Source organism: Patagioenas fasciata, chromosome 4 (genome assembly GCF_037038585.1).
Source record: "Patagioenas fasciata isolate bPatFas1 chromosome 4, bPatFas1.hap1, whole genome shotgun sequence".
Lineage (NCBI taxonomy): Eukaryota > Metazoa > Chordata > Aves > Columbiformes > Columbidae > Patagioenas > Patagioenas fasciata.
The window spans coordinates 56,366,636-56,382,572 of NC_092523.1; the positions used below are offsets into that span (position 1 = coordinate 56,366,636).

Genomic DNA, 15,937 nt, shown 5'->3' on the forward strand with positions numbered 1-15,937 from the left:
TGTCCCAATTCTGCTCGTCATCACGATGCAAGGTCACAACAGTACAACTTATAACCTCCACATCTCTCATCTCCTGGCTGCAAAATCAGATAAATGCTCCCAACTGCATGTGATTTTGAGCTCACCTTTACAAAACAATAGCAAGAATCAAAATAAGAACTGTGAGCCAAACCACCCACAGCTTGGAGGTAAACATCTGATATTTGTGAGCAACATTTCAAACAAGAGAGAAATGAAGTCTTTTCAAACCATTGTGTCCATCTGCAAATACTTACATTTCCTTCAACTCTACAAACTTGCTGCATAAGCAGAACAGCATTCCTGTGTATTCAGCCATGCCAAGAAGGACTTTTTTCTACACAAAATGACGTGCTGTCACATATCACCTCTTACACAAGCAGAAAGCACATCTACATTGAGTGGATGATGGCAAGGAATTGCTTTCATGGCATTCACCTGGTTATTATTAATCTTTTCCTTAGCTCTAGACAACCTTCAGATAATTTCTCTAAAACCCAGCATGATAAAATACATACTGCATAAAGCTAGACAAAGAGCAGATGCTGGGTGAGAAATGCTGTGACCGTCAAGCAGCTCAGTTTCAGAGTTCTGTCTCCCAGTACAGCATTCAGATTACACTGGTGGTTCACCAAAGAACAATGCTATAAACAGAAACTGGTCTTGATTATCAGACAGATCCTTTTCCTGGGTATGATTTTTACACTTCTGCACATAACTATGAAAGGTTATGAGAAATGGAGTGAGTGACAGGGTTGTCTGGGTACTAGCATTACACCACCAGCAAGATTCAACCAGTCTTAAGACAAGAATCCAAAAAGAAGGAAGAAAACAATGAGGATCAAAAACCAGAATTAACTTGCCTCTTTCATTCAATTACTTTCCTCTTGCCCTTTGCTCTTTCCAAGATAAAGTTTGGCTCTATAAAAGCAGCATAAAACTTTCCATGGAAAGACAACTAACCAAGCTTGTTGAAGGATTTATCTTTTGTGGGTTTCATCACCTGGCCACTTTCATTTGCTGCAAACCAAAATAAAGCCTGACATACCCATTGCTAGTTGAGGCATTTCTTGTTAGCTTTAATAATAATAAAAAAATCCTTAACCTCATTTGTAATGCATTTTCAGGGCAAAACCAAATGCTTGTGCTGCTCACTGAAGGAAGCATTTCAAAGGAGCGCTACATCCTGGCTAGAGGGAATGTTTTTTGAAATTCAGTAAGCAAATACCACTTGGCAAGCCTCAAAAAATATAATTGTTAAAACAAGGTTGAACGAGGAAATCTGGAAAGATCAAACACCCCATCTTTCCTCTCAGCAGGTCAGTAGAGAGTGTCAACATCAGCACTGCCCACAGTGTAGAGACCGTGGCTGTTCCTCACAAGTACTGAAAAAGCAAGTAACTGCAGGGCAGGGACTGGGAGCTGCTCTGCTCTGCCAGCCCCACAACTCACTGCAACAAAACTGCCACAGCACCAAGCCAGCAGCCTCACACCTCGTACTTTGTCCTACAAAAGCTGCTGCAACGATATTTTACCCAAATCAGGAGAGGATCCCTGAGCAAGGTAACAATCTTATTGTGTGCAAATACACAAAATTCCAACTCCTTCAAATTTGTTTATAGGCAAACTCAACATCTATGAAACCAGCAAAACACTTCTGGTCAAGAACTTTAGGAAACAGTTGCAGGTCCTTAGGTCTTAAACTTACAGCTTTAGAAGGGATAATAAAGACTCAAATCCAAGTAATTTCTACTCATGCCATACCAGAGACGGAGGAGATGGCGGTTGTTTCTCTAGATGTGTCAAGTTCTCACTTGGACAGCCTAGCAAAGTGCTCTAACTGCCTGCACCTCCAGTCATGCTGTTTCGGATCACCAGGGGAAAGAGTGGTTACACTGACGCTGTGCATGGTATGAAACAGTAGCAGATCTAATCTAACAGCAATGAAAATGTTAATCTCCTTCTCGACCCATAGAAACATCTGCACTTCCATCTACATTGTTTCAGCTCACCCATAATGAGCAGCAGTCACTGGACCAGCTACCAGAGAGCCGCTGCAAGTGCTGCCAAGATGGAAACACTGATGCTAATGATATTTATTTGGACAAGCGCATGGTAAGGAACTATGAGCTAAGTGGAGTTGTGCAGTCAGGAACGTGGCTTCCCAGCTGCGGTGCAAGATATGATAGGACACACGTAACATGGACCAGTTTAGTTCTGTTACAGGAGTCTCCCTGAAATAGCTAAATGCAAACAGGATGGGGAAACTCAGAAAACTGCAAGTGCATTTTGACAATTTCTCATTTTCTTCTTTGCTCTGCAGTATCCCAGAGGCTCCTCAACAAAAAGGGTCAGCATACATATTCACACCTACCAGCCAATGTCAGATCTCTTAGATTACATCAGAGCACAAGCTGTTTGCAACTTTTCGAAGTCCAAACTCACTGCCTTCACAATCCCACCTCACTGTCCCACAACATTAGTGGCACTTAATGCACCTTCATCCTTCAACGCTGAACTTCTGCTCCTCTCCTTAACAACTGCAAACCTCATGAAGTGGTCTTTCCACATGCAGTATGTATAACAGTCCCACAGCCACTACGCTTCCCTTACAAGCCCCCTGCTCACCTATGAGAGGACGAGAAAGTGGCGCAGGACTTCATAGCCAGTGAAGGGTCCGATAAGTCCAGCTCAAATATTTCTAGAGAAGCACTTGTACTGAAGGTTGCATCCAGCTGCTGAGCTGATGTACCTACAAAGGAACATGCCTGGCAGTGAGAAAGCCATGCTACACAAAGGAGTAACTGCAGAAGCAGCACAAAAAAGGGCACAAAAACCATCATCCTTGCACAAACGGACCCTGAGATGGGGTCAAGTTTCCATTTGTTATTTAGAAGTACTTCTACAAAACTCTCCTGCCCATGGTTCCCCTTTCGGGGTGGTCTCTTAATCAATAGGAACAGGAAAAGCTTTTGGCAAGTGCCTGTATCTCCCTGATGATGCACAGAAAAAGTTCAGGCTAGCTATTAGGAAACATTTCCTCCTGGAAAGGGTTGTCAGGCACTGCAACAGGCTGCCCAGGGAAGTGGTGGAAATATCATGACTCGAGGTGTTTAAAAGACATGTAGATGAGGTTCTGAGAAACATGGTTTAGTGCCAGAGTTAGGTTATATTTAGACCCAATGATCTTGAGGGTCTCTTCCAACCTAAATGATTCTATGAAAATGACCAAAGTTACAAACAAGCAGCAATAGACCATTAGGACTGCTGTCACCTTACCCTGGCAGAAAAGAGAATGCTTGCTGTCGCCTACGGAATGCAAAGTGTGTCTTCCACACACACACACCCCCCAGCTGGACAATTCCACCCAAAGCACTGCACCACTCAGCCCACTCGGAGCCTTCAGGACACTGAACAAACTCCCGTGACTCGCAACCATGACCTCTTCAGGACAGCTGCCATGCATAGCCCGAGGCCCGTCTTAGCACATCCTTCCCAGGGACTCACCTGTGGCCAGGTAAATGGGGTGCTGCTGGGCGGGGCTCCATGCCTGCATAGCGGTGCGGTCAACCTCCTTCAGCTTCATTTTTACTGGAAAAGAAAGAAAACTAGAAAAATAATGTTTAAACGGGGGAAGGAGAAAACGGGCAGCGGGGGCTGGCGCGCGACCTGCCGTTCCCAACAGAGCGGTCCCAGTTCGCTGGGGACGCCGGGTCGCGCGCCGGCCGCCCCGTCAACCGCCACCTACGCCCCATTTCTGACAGAAACTGAAAGGAAAGAAAGGTGGAAAATGACTTTTCCTTTTTTTTCGCCGCCCGCCTCACCTTCGCGTCCCCAGCGCTCACTCGCTCCCCGGCCCGCTCCAACGTGGCAGCCGCGGCACCGCCTCCCCCGCCGCCGGTTTCCGGGCACACCCCGCGCCTTCCGGCGGCGGGGGAGCGGGACCCCGCCCGGCCCTGGGCGGGAAAGGAGCCTGGGGGTGGGGGGGCTGGCGAAGACACCTCCTTCTGCGGGATCCTCGGGGTAGGAACAGCGATGGAGCCTGGGGAAGAGCGAAAGAGGCGTTAGGGGCTGCCGCCCCACTGAAGTTTAGAGGAGACGGGGGAAAGGGGCGTGGAGCACGAGGGGGCTCCGGGGCCGCCTGTCATCCTCAGCTCAACAGCAGTAATCACGCCGTGGTCATGATGTGAACAGCAGTGAGGCTCATCATCGGACAGGGGCCAGGCGCACCAGCGAAGGAACCCCATCGCTTTTCGGGGACAGCCCGGGGTAGGGGCCGTGACTCATGTCTGGGGAGCTTCGGATGCGGCCCCTGACCCACCTCTCACGGCAGCTACAGCACAGCTCCGCTGCCGGCTCCTGCCGCTAGGTCCAGCGGCCGTTCAGTGGGCAGATGCCGTAGCAGGCGCTGCCCCGGCCCCATAGCGCGGCCTCGACTTCTGCGAAGCCGAGCGCCCGCGTACAGCGGTGCCCCCTCGGGGCATGGCCCAGCTGCACTCCACCGCGCCTTCCCACCACCACGCGGCGTAGAGAGAAAACCCCCCCTTCCGCCCCTCTATATATAGGGACTGCAAGCGCCGCTCCCATTGGCTGCAAGGATCGCCCTTTATCACTGGCTGCCTCTGCCTCCACCGCCGCAGCCGGTTGGCTTAGTTCTGTTCTCGTTCCTACCCCTGTTGACGTCACACCGAGGCGGAACTACAGCACTGCCACACAGCCGGCTGCCGCGCCTAATGAGAAGCGGCCTCCCACGGGGGGTCGTGGCTTGCCAACCAATGGAAAAGAGGGAGCCGACAGGGCGGGCGGTGCGGTAGCCAATGGGCGGGCACGCGGCGGAGAGGGGCCTGGCGGCGGGCCGCAGCGGTTGCTGCGGGGTTCGCCATGACACGGAGCTGCTCGGCGCTGGGCTGCACCGCCCGCGACACCGGGCGGAGCCGGGAGCGCGGCATCTCCTTCCACCAGTGAGTGTGGCCGTCCCCCGCGGCGGCCTTGCGGCCCGGCGCGGGCGGGGCGGGTAGCTCCGGCCCTCCCTCGCTTCCCTCTCTCCGTCTGCCACAGGTTCCCGGTGGACGCCGCGCAGCGCCGCGAGTGGATCCGCGCCGTGAACCGGGTGGACCCGCGGAGCCGCCAGGCCTGGCGGCCCGGGCCTGGGGCCATCCTCTGTTCCCGGCATTTTGCCGAGACCGACTTCGAGCGCTACGGGCTGCGGCGGAAGCTGCGGCGGGGGGCCGTGCCCTCCCGCTTCCCCCGCCCGGTGCGTTGCGAGTTAACGGCCGCGCACCCCTCCCCGCCCACCGCCGCCCCGGGCTCTGACCTCCCCTTTCCCTTCCCTGCCAGGAACCGCCGTGCGCGGGCCGAAGGAGCGGGCTCGCCGCCCAGGCCCCGAAACAGCCTCTCCCCAGCCCCCCCGCCGGGGACCACACCTATAGCCTGAAGGGGCAGCCGGCGACGGGCGGGGAGGCGCGGCTGCCACCCGAGGCCCCGCAGCTCCGGGCGGGCGGGAAATACGGCCCCGTGCACCGGCCCAGCGCGGTGTTGAGCATCCTCCGGGAGCTGGCAGAGAAGCGGCAGCTTTCCCAGGAAACCGTGAGTTTGCTACAGGCCCAGTTTCCAGGTACTGCTGGGGGCATTGGCTGAGGCAGAGTGCTCCAGGGCCCGTTATTGATGGATTCGTGTGGCTTTATGGGGTCAGCAAACCCTGTTTGTTAGGCTCCTAGGTGTAATGGTGAAACGCAGAGGCTTGGCAGTTTGTAGGTCTGCAATGCACCATTCAATCATGCAAAGAATTAAAATCTCCTGGAAAAAAAATAATTACTTGAGTAATTGCTGCAGTGCTCAGGTCAGACCTGTAACCAGGGCTGTTATATCAAACCATGCTGCCATTCAGTTGAGAGATAACTCTGGAATAGAGCAGATTTAACCAGGAAAACCTTGTCATTTGCACTTTCCAGAAGTAAGGTCTGTTAGTGTGAATAATATAACCTGAAGAAGCCATTTCCAATTGCAGAGTCAACTAATGGCTTCTCTCTTGTTACATCAAATTGTTAAGCAGCACCCACATGCAAGACAGAGTCTTTACTCAAAACTGTAAAATTTGACATTAAATAGGAAGGAGAAAGACCTGTTGCAGGCTTGGCCTCAGACAACAGGGTAGGGCACACACTCCCTGTCCCCAGGAGGAGGAGAGGCATGGTGACAACTGTACACTTCACACCAGGCTTCAGGTCTGTATGATTCCAGAGGCAGCCCTGCAGCCTTGTATTCTGCAGTGTATTTGTATTATGCATCCCTCTGTTATCAGCTATTTATTCACTTCACTAAAGCTGACCTATATTTTTTTTAAGCAGATTTGCCTTGCGAGTCACACAGCTGGAGGCAGATGGCAGAATACTCACCAGAAATGAGGCAATTTGCTTGTGTTCTCCACCTCTACCATAATAAGGCCTATGATTACCTACGGAAGATTCTTCCCCTGCCTCATCCTTCAAGTCTGACAAAGCAAGTTTTTATTCATACATTTCTGAATGCGTTTCCAGGTATCCGTCTAGAAATAGGTATAGCAGATCCATCCTGAAAACATTCAGTGGCCGCAGTTTTTCCCTCCTTTGTTTTAGTAACAGGAGAAGGGGAAGCATACATCAAGGAATGTTGATACCCCTCATCTCAGAGAGCTGCTACGTGTTCATGCATGTGGGTCACAGCATAATAATAACACATTCCTTACATTAACAATTTTGAAGGAAAACTTTGAGACTGTTTTCTGGAAATGAGAGGAGACGAGAAGGGAATATGAAAAAAGTCAAGGACTGCATAAAGCAGATAGACAGGACTTTTGGTTTTTCTTACTTTGCCTCACAAGGACTCTGGAAAGTTAGTGAATCTGGACAAGCGTCTGTTCCAAAGTTATAGAAGGGAAGTATTTCTGTATCACACAACTCAGTTGTGTAACTCAATGGAAGTAATTGCATAGGCTGAGAATTTATTATGCGAAGTACTGTTGGACACATTAACAAGGAGAGAAGTTGTAACAGTGCACAAAACAAAAACTGAATTAACTCTCCTCTTACAGGTTTTGAGTCTTAAATTTCTGTAACACAGTTGGAGGATGCACAACATATACACACATTGTCCGTGCCAGCCTGGGGGGATTTCACACAGCTTCCTCCAAAGAATCTGCTCAAAGAGGTGCCAGGAGGTGGTGGGCAGAGAGTAGATCGAGGAGAGGAGCATTCCACATGGGCTGCTGAGGCTTTTGCATCTTCCCAACTGGATTAACATATCCAGTGTGGAGAAAGCCTGTTGGAGGGAGAGCAGCCTGGTGTTCGTGGCCCTCTGCATAGCCCGATTTGCACTTCTCTGTTTTTTTGGTTTTTTTTCTTCCCTCTTTCTCTCTTGTCCCAATCTCCTGTACATTGGAGAGGTAGGAAGCTACTTTGTTATTTCCCTCCACAGTCAGTACATTTTGCTTGGCTTCCTATCACTAGTGCGTGAGAAAAGAGACTTGGACAATGCACTAAGACAGGCAGGGCTGGTTGCTTTACTGTCTGTTGCTTAGCCTGCTCTGCAGCACCAGACATGGCTGACCATGTCCTAAGTGGTAAAAGGTGCCAGCTGTTGCCTCAGTTTTCTCAGAATCACATGTCCTCATCTAATCCTCCCTTCTTTTCCAGTTGGCTGTCTAATAATGAGGCTGCTGCAGGCTTCAGCAACAACATTTTCCTCTGCCTTCAGGAAAAAGTGGAGAGAGGGGAACACGCCTACCGCTACTGTGCTCTTATGGTACAGGACATGTCCCTGCAGAAGCAGCAGGAGTGGGACCCGCAGACCCACTGCCTGACAGGCTTTGTTGACTTGGGATCAGGCATCCTTGATGCTGATGAAGCTCCACTGGCCTCGGATGCAATAATCCTCATGGCAGTTGGCCTCTCGAGTCCCTGGAGCGCTCCCCTTGGCTACTTTTTTGTGAACAGCACAACTGGTCACCTACTTGCTCAGCTGCTTCGTCAGACCATCAATAAACTGAACAACATTGGCATCATGGTGCTAGCCGTGACGTCGGGTGCCACCGCTCACGGTGCTGAGACTGCCAGAGCTCTGGGGATCAGGATGGATCCTGAAAGGATCTACTGCACTTTTCACCACCCGCCCGGCTCTGCTCACGGCATCACGTACTTCTTTGACATTTGGCACACGCTCCAGCTGATACAGAATGCACTGCAGTGCTTCCAAAAGATAGAGTGGCTCGGTGACACTGTGCAGTGGCAGCACGTGGTGGAGCTGGCAGCTTTGCAGGAGGAGAGGGTGTTAGAGCCGTGCACACCCAGGTCAGGCAGACCTGGGACTGAGGAGAGTTACTACCTAAAGGTGAACCTCGCTACCCCGTTGTTCAGCGAGGGTGTTGCTGATGCACTGGAACACCTCCAGAAGCTGGGTCTGGCCTCATTCCGCAACTGCAGTGGTACTGTCAAGTTTGTGCGGTTGATGAGCCGTCTCTGTGACGTATTTTATGGCAGATGTCCCTATGGAAGGGAACTAAAGGGGCCTTTGTTAGCTGGAAATTATGCCAAAATAAACCACCTCTTTAATGATGCCAAGAGCTGCTTTATCACCTTAATGGACTCTATGGGAAGATACATTATTAAGAGCAAACGCAAACTAGGATTTCTGAGTTTCCTCCTCAATGCTGAAAGCTTCAAGTGGCTTTACAACAACTACGCATGTCCAGAAGGCACTCCTTCCCACCACCTCCTGACTTATATCTTCAGCCTTGACCCACTGCAGCTGTTTCTCAGGGCCCTCAGGCAAACCTGCAGTAGCAGTGGGAACCCCTCCTGTGCCGCTTTCCAGGCTGCTTATCACAAACTGCTGGCCAGCTGCAGCCTGGCACTGGGCTCCCCACAAAGCAGTGGCTCAGGCAATACAAGCTCCTTGGATATTTCCCCATTTCATAGAAGAGATCTGACCCTTGGCAGCATTCGTGCTCAGTATAACCCAGCTTGTGGGCAGACACTGGCAGCGGAGTACCCCTGTTGTGCAGGGTTTCTTTTGCAAGGCTCTGCACTGAGCAATGCACTGACAGACCTATCGCTGCATGCACAGAGCATCGCCTGCACCGCAGGCTTTGTTGCTGAGCAATTAGCCTCTGACTTGCACTGTGAGGCTTGTCTTGCTGCCCTCTTTGAGTCAGACGAAAGCAGGCGAAGATGCGGGTCAGTGCTCTACATAAAAAAGTTCGGTGGAGTGAGTCTTCCCTCAGCAAGTGTGTACCACATAACAAGCATTTCAGAACAAGTCCTAAACCAGTATGGCAAATTAGGAGATGGTGACAGAAACTCCAAGGTGTGGCATTTGTCTCTAGAACAGAAAATCTTCCAGGAGTTTCTGGGACAAAGTCACCTCTTCCCCACCCTCACAAACCACTTACTTGATGGGGAGTTAAGCATCAACAATCACTACACAATCTTAGTGAAGGAAATAATGCGATGTTACCTAAACATCAGAATAAACCATGCCAAACACCTGAACTTGAAAGACCATTGTGGAAGGCACAGATGGAAGAGACTGAAGGGAAAGGATTTGTTTCCATCGGCACTGGGTAGCTGTCAGTCAAGCCAAATCCACACAGGGCTCTGAGTCCTCATTGCTGATTCAAAGATGCAAGTCCCCTCCTGAGGATCAGCAATGGCCAGATTAAGACAATATCTGTGAGCAAACAATGTGGTGTCTTCCCATTATTTGCCTGGCAAAACTAGTGTTGATAAGCAGTGATACCTTGGGCTACTGCAAACAGTCTGATCAGTTTGGCTGAGCAAAGCAAGGAATTTCATCTGGTTGTGTATTCCATCTCACAAAGCTGCAGAGCAGCCATGTATTTCATGTGCCTCACTTGGCAGGTCAGGATGAGCAGCAGATGCTCAAGATACCAGAGAGAAAGGGATGCTGCAGGGCATCCCCTGCAGGTGCTGGGTGGTTTAGTGCCACAAGTCGTCTTGCCAGGAGAATATTGATGCATCCTCCATGGGGTGGTGGGATTATACATGCTGGCAGTTTTACTTCACCAAATCAGATCTGCTTTAAAAACAAGACAAGAAAGCTGACAGAGCTTTTACTTGAAAATAAAGAGATGAAAAGCAAATAGCACTCCAGTTGTACACACTCCTACATGTTTAAGTCTAGATCCGGGGCAGGGACACACTACAATATCAAAGTGCACCCCTAAACCCCCATGTTTTACACACGAGGCAGTGGATACTAAGCAAGAAGTGTTTTTCACTGAACACAAGAGGACAATGCAGAGGCTGTTGAGCCCAGAAGCACCCAGGGGCACTCACACTCTGCTCTGTGGGCAGGAGTCCCAGGCACCAGCATGGGGGTGTGCTGCAGCAGGGCAAGAGTTTCAGGTCCCGTCACATTTTTCAGCATTTATAATTCCACAATTGTGACCAAGCGATTTTCTGGCACGCTTCTTTTCCAGGTATCTTTTGGACACTGCTTTTTCTTCCCCACAATTCCTGGTCACTCACACATTCACGATCTCTCTCTGGAACACCCTCACTCTTCCTAGCAGCATGCCCACCCTGAGGTCCATACAAACCCACTCTTTAGGTCACTCTGAGCATCTTGTTCCTTCTTTCTGTCCTCTACTGCAGCCTAAGGTAACCAACAGCCTTTTCTTGGGGCAGCTGGTGTGCTAGCAGAGAAGAGCTAAGTCCAGTAACATCTTTCATTTGCTCAACATCCTAACAATGTTTCTAAGACTCCCTGAGCATTAACCGTATGCTACCTTCATCAAGCTACTCAAGAAAGCTGAATATAGAAATCAGATGCACAAAAATAAACCCAGGTTTTACTATGCAGAAACAAACCAGAAGCTCTCTTGACTTGTGCTTCTTAATGCAACCAACTAATCCAGCTTTGCAAGAGATACTCACAAGCCTCCTCCCCAAGAAAGACATAAAAAGACACAAACGCCACAAGAAAACAGTGCATTGTGTCCTGCTAACAAGCAGTCTGAGGCTCTTGACAAACCTTTGCCTCCAAGTTTTGCTTGAGTCCTCTGTGTGACATCCAGCTGTCTTCAAGGGTGCCGCAGAAGAGCCCAACGGTGCAGCCTTGCGTGTCTTTCCACTCAGTCTGAGCCTCTCGTGTCCAGCCAGGGCACATACAACAACACTGCTTTCTCATTAAGGAGTTTAAAAAACGAGAAATTATCATGTGGGCTCAGCTACCTGGTGCCAGATAGGTTGACACGATTTGGCCATTTATGAACTGTGTCACAAGGTGCCATGGATTGCTGTGCATGGCAGTACTCCAGTACCCATGGGTCTGTCTCCGGTAGGATTCAGACTCATACTGAAAAACCAAGCCACCAGAAGTGGGCCTAGTGTTAGCAGATTCATTTTGACATTTCAGTGAAAATCTTTTGTGTATATTTGTCAGTGCTGAAGGAGAGGAGTGCAAAAAATAATCGTATTTACAGAATAGTATAAACGTTTATTTTTCTTTGTGATTTATCTGACTGTTTTGTTTTTACAATATAGAAAAGTGTATTCTTTGAATAGGTCTAGTAAATATAAATTTATTTTTTCTACTTTCAGATGTAAACAGAACTAGAAAATGAACCCTTGCCCCATTCCCAATTATTTTTAATCTAACTGGATGAACTTGACTGTAAGTCTTGTCCAGCAGTTTGATGCAAATGGCTAAGGGAAGTACAAAAACCAATTCACGCTTATTACACCAAGGAAAGGGGAGAGAGGAATCCAAGCCTAATATTGGAGAAAGCTTGTTCAAAACAAAATAGAAGAACTAAAAGCATTTGATTGCACCTTCAAAGTCTTTACAAGCAAAATATTCTCAAGCAATGCCATCATACATAATTACAACTGTAATCTAAATTTCACAAGTGTTTTTGCACACTATATAAATACACATCACAGAAGGTGCAATTTAGGGTAAGACACAGAATATATACAAAATTAACATGGATTGAAGTCTAAACAGAAGAAGGCATATTGCAATCTGTTTGAAAAATAACATAAGTAGGTATTACTTTATTCACTTACACTAATTTACATTTATACAAATCTTACTGGACATACTATATTAGATCACTAGAAGTAAACTGAATAGCCACACTATCTACATGTAAGGTTACCGCACTGACTTTTTAGTAAATCCAAGTCCTAATTATGAAAAAAAAAAAGAGGCATTTATTTACATGAGAGGTGGATTTCCTTTTCAGAGATTTGCACAAATATGCTTGTTATTTATGCTCAGGGAGATGGCAATAGTGAACAGGGCCCTTCAGATAATGACTGCCATGACAAACCTGGTCTGCAACAGCTACCCAGCGGCCTGACACCACTGCCTCCCAGGCCCTTCACACCCCCGCGTCATTTCAAGGAGGCACCAGAGAGAAGGGTTGACGAGAAAGGGCCTCCTGCTTGGTACACAGGACTGTGGGGTGAAGACAGGAGCAGAAGCTTTCTCCCATCCTATTGTTATCACACATGTAGGCACTTAGTTCTGCTGCTGGTTTGCTTAGCCCCTACCTTTCCCCAGCATGGCCATGCAAGAAAATGTGGAGGAAGAACTCTGATGCATTTCTCTGTATTTACAGTTCTACACAAGGAATACAAAATCCCTTTTGGAAAAACCTAGCTGTCTCGTTCAGGCAGTAGTGAGACAAGTAATAAAAATGCCTGTGATCAAACATGGTTATTGACATTCATGGTAGTTAAGTAATCTACCAGGCTAATTTTGCAAATGTGTTCCACTATAAAAAATGTGATCTGAGATTGCCTGTAACAAATACTGGAAAAAAAAAAAAATCCCCTGCCCTAGTCCACACACAGCTGTAGCTGATTCCCCCCCACCCTTCCGCCTTTTGTAAAAGATTCTGTGCATCTGTTTGGTAGCAATCCTGATTCTGTACTAGCATCCTCTCTGATCAAAGCTCTTACGGTCATTCTGAACAACACTAAAAAAAGCCCCCTAGAGCAAGTAAACTGCCAACATGCGGAGAAGCAGCATTGTGAAGACCCACAGCCAGGCTGAACATGATCCCTACCTGCCTTTGCAAATGGATTCAGATGCAGATTGTCTTGAGTCCTCTCCTTAAGACAACTGTGGTTCCACTGTCTCCCATGACCTCAGCTTCTTGGCCTTAAACACTCCAGGTTACAGCTTGATCCTAGAAAAACACAATGGGCTGCACAGCCCTACCTTCAGCAAGGGATTAGGCTGCTGCAGATGTCTAAACACCAAGCTTCACCTAAGCAACAGCACCCACCTGCTGCACACTCAGTTAACTCAGGCACAGTCCAGCATTGTGGCATGGCTGCTCTTCCTCACTTTTGACAACAGGCCACTGTCTTAACCTTCAAGTTCCAGCTTAGAAAACACCTGAGCCCTCAGCCATAATCCTATCAAAAGATTCCCATTCATTCCATTGGCCTCTGAACACTTGGGGCCTCATTCCCATGATATTTTCTACCACTTGCCCAATGGAAAACTGCAAACAAACCCTCTTGTATTATTGCCTCTGTATTTCACACTGCTCTGTGCACTGAAGGAACATGCTGTGTCAGGTCCTAAATACAAGTACTACCTTCCATTTTGATGCTCATTTTTACACACTTCCTTTCAGGACTCTCTCGGATACACTGATACCTTCGTATTATGGGCCTGTCACCAAAAGCATCTGACATCACCTGTGTCTTATTGTATGCACAAAGTGATGCAACTCCATTCACTGTAAATAATATATATTATAATAAATTATATATGCCATTCAGGCCATTATTCTGGGGAGAAAGGGGAGAACACATCTAATTTTTAAGAAACTCAAGGTAAAAGCTGTACACTGGGAAGAAAAATTGACCTTTAGGCATCATCTTAAGTAGAAGAGGATTTAGCTAAGATTTAAAAGTCTTTACATCTTGTTATAAAAGATTTTCTTGTTTCAATCTTATGCAGGTCAATTTACAACAAGCACCAAATTAACAAATATTATCAAATCCTCTATGCCAAATCAAAGTGTCCCTGTGCCTTAAGTGTTCTGTTCAGTCCGCTTCATTGTGGCTCATGTGCACGAGTCAGCAGTTCATGGCACAAGGGTCACTTTTGGACTTCCCTGCAGAGTTAATAACTCTCATCAAACAGCGTCCAAACTCTTCCAGGATCATGCGCTCTGCTGCAGCTTTTGACTTGCCCATCTTCTCCGCTTGCTCTGCCTGCGCAAGAAGGCATTCGCACGTGGCATCAGCTACCTCCTTGGTAACAAATGTAAAGGGCAGCCTGAAAAAAACCAAACACAACAAAAATCGACTCAGTCCCAGCAAAAACACACAATACACCTAACTCCAGGGCTGGGCAACTTTTTAGTACGAGGACTCATGAGATTTCATCTGTCCTGTTGCTTCCAAGTGCCTTTAGACAACCAACAGGGAACAAATAAGCCACAGTTACAGTCCAATGAACTGGTGGGCCACTGTGCTTTGGTGCCTGCCTCCATTCATGTACATTTTGAAGTAGACTCTGGAATTCCCAGGTACATAGAACAATTCTCCAGCTTTTACTCTAAGGGCAGCTCAAGGATTACATCCTCGCAGTAAATGCTTGCTGTGAGCACCTGGCAACCATGAGAAGACAATGCTCTGTTACATACTTGAACACAGCCAAGTTTGGCATACCCTAGGTTCCACAGAAAACACGGCTGCGTGAACAAAAGGTTCCACTCATCTGAGTGCTTCTGCTCCTACAACTTATGCAGATAACATTCAAAGGTGACAGGGACATACGTGTTAGAAGCAACTGAACCAGGTGCTGCATTAACTTACTTTCCCCCACCACTGCTGAGTGCTGGTGTTGGCCTTGTCAGCAGATCTGAGATCTGGGAAGATAACTTTGTCTTTGCGGCTGTCTGCTGCTGGACCCTAACTTCTGCAGCATCTGCTAAATGCATCAATGTCTTTCGCTCTGGGCTTTCTTCAAAATTTTTACAGCCAATGCATTTGCATATGGAAGAACACATGATTTTTGCCTGAAAGAAGCAAACAAAATGTAAGAAACCTGTTGCAACTTTTACTCCCTTTATGACAAGCCACAACCAAAAGATCTTATTTTCATCTGTTATCAATTAGCCACTAGAAGAAATCCCCAAGTAGTAGTTTTCTCTCTAAATCCTCACCTCAAACTGAAATGTCTTCCCAGAATGTATACTTGAATCAAATGCAAATCAATGGTTTCCCACTCATCCATTTCTTCACCAACCTACTAGTTTTGGTGGAAATAAGGTGGTTGAGCTATGAGAAAAGTCAGTCTGCCACTGTTTCTACATCCACAGACTGATCAGTTAGCGGATGCAACAACAACTTTTGCCTTTGTCTTCCACAGGCGTGTTCTACTCAAGTCCTCTGAGGGACCTGGTGCAATAGATTTCTTTAGGAAATACTGCTCTTCAGTAAATGACAAATCTAAGCCTGAGCTTAAAGTTGCTACATGGTTTAAAATTAACCTTTACAACAGAAATGATCAATTTTGCACATACACGGCTTTCTACATGCAAACTGCTGGAGGAAGAGATAATCTGAAAAAATCATAGCAATATGAAGACTAGACAAAGCAAATCTGAGAAGCTGCAGCACTAAAGGGAAAAAGTCAGTATCTTTAAGATAACACATCATACCTCATAACATTCGCAGTAGTTTTTGAGACATCCTGAGCGTTTACAGTTACACCCTTTGCTGTGTCTCCGATCTGATTCTCCTTCCTTTCCTTTCCCTATTTTGGGCTTGAAGGCTTCAGGGTTTCTGTCAAGGCAGGCCTGTCAATGCAGACCCAAAAGGTCAGTCACTGCATGCGGGGAGCAGAATTTAGAGGTACAATGAAAGAACTTAAGCCTTGCACATGTAGG

General features: G+C 47.6%; 3 protein-coding genes across 27 annotated transcripts in view; 1 reads left to right on the forward strand and 2 right to left on the reverse strand.

Moving 5' to 3' along the window:
* The window catches only part of SEC31A (SEC31 homolog A, COPII coat complex component), a 48,889-nt gene extending 44,350 nt beyond the window's left edge, over positions 1 to 4,539 (reverse strand). For 20 of the 21 annotated variants that reach the window (XM_071807942.1, XM_065836658.2, XM_065836667.2 and 17 more), the window contains exons 1-4: positions 4,340 to 4,539; positions 3,843 to 4,060; positions 3,526 to 3,609; positions 2,647 to 2,770 (exon numbers count right to left, since the gene is read on the reverse strand). In XM_071807942.1, the coding sequence (XP_071664043.1) occupies positions 2,647 to 2,770; positions 3,526 to 3,604 (203 nt within the window). In that variant the 5' untranslated portion in view covers positions 3,605 to 3,609; positions 3,843 to 4,060; positions 4,340 to 4,539. Of the gene's footprint in view, positions 1 to 2,646; positions 2,771 to 3,525; positions 3,627 to 3,842; positions 4,061 to 4,339 lie in introns of all 21 variants that reach the window. The other variant, XM_065836653.2, reaches the window with a different exon arrangement.
* Positions 4,540 to 4,789: 250 nt separating this feature from the next.
* On the forward strand, positions 4,790 to 9,752 carry THAP9 (THAP domain containing 9). The gene is made up of 5 exons (XM_065836213.2): positions 4,790 to 4,979; positions 5,077 to 5,272; positions 5,356 to 5,632; positions 6,366 to 6,516; positions 7,689 to 9,752. Exons 1-5 carry the CDS (start codon positions 4,900 to 4,902, stop codon positions 9,649 to 9,651), a joined length of 2,667 nt encoding a protein of 888 aa, XP_065692285.1. The 5' UTR covers positions 4,790 to 4,899; the 3' UTR covers positions 9,652 to 9,752.
* Positions 9,753 to 11,485: 1,733 nt separating this feature from the next.
* The window catches only part of LIN54 (lin-54 DREAM MuvB core complex component), a 40,988-nt gene continuing 36,536 nt past the window's right edge, over positions 11,486 to 15,937 (reverse strand). For all 5 annotated transcript variants that reach the window (XM_065836217.2, XM_065836216.2, XM_065836214.2 and 2 more), the window contains 3 exons: positions 15,710 to 15,847; positions 14,862 to 15,064; positions 11,486 to 14,319 (listed from right to left, as the gene is read on the reverse strand). In XM_065836217.2, coding sequence (XP_065692289.1) covers positions 14,118 to 14,319; positions 14,862 to 15,064; positions 15,710 to 15,847 — 543 coding nt within the window. In that variant the 3' untranslated portion in view covers positions 11,486 to 14,117. The remainder of the gene's footprint in view (positions 14,320 to 14,861; positions 15,065 to 15,709; positions 15,848 to 15,937) is intronic.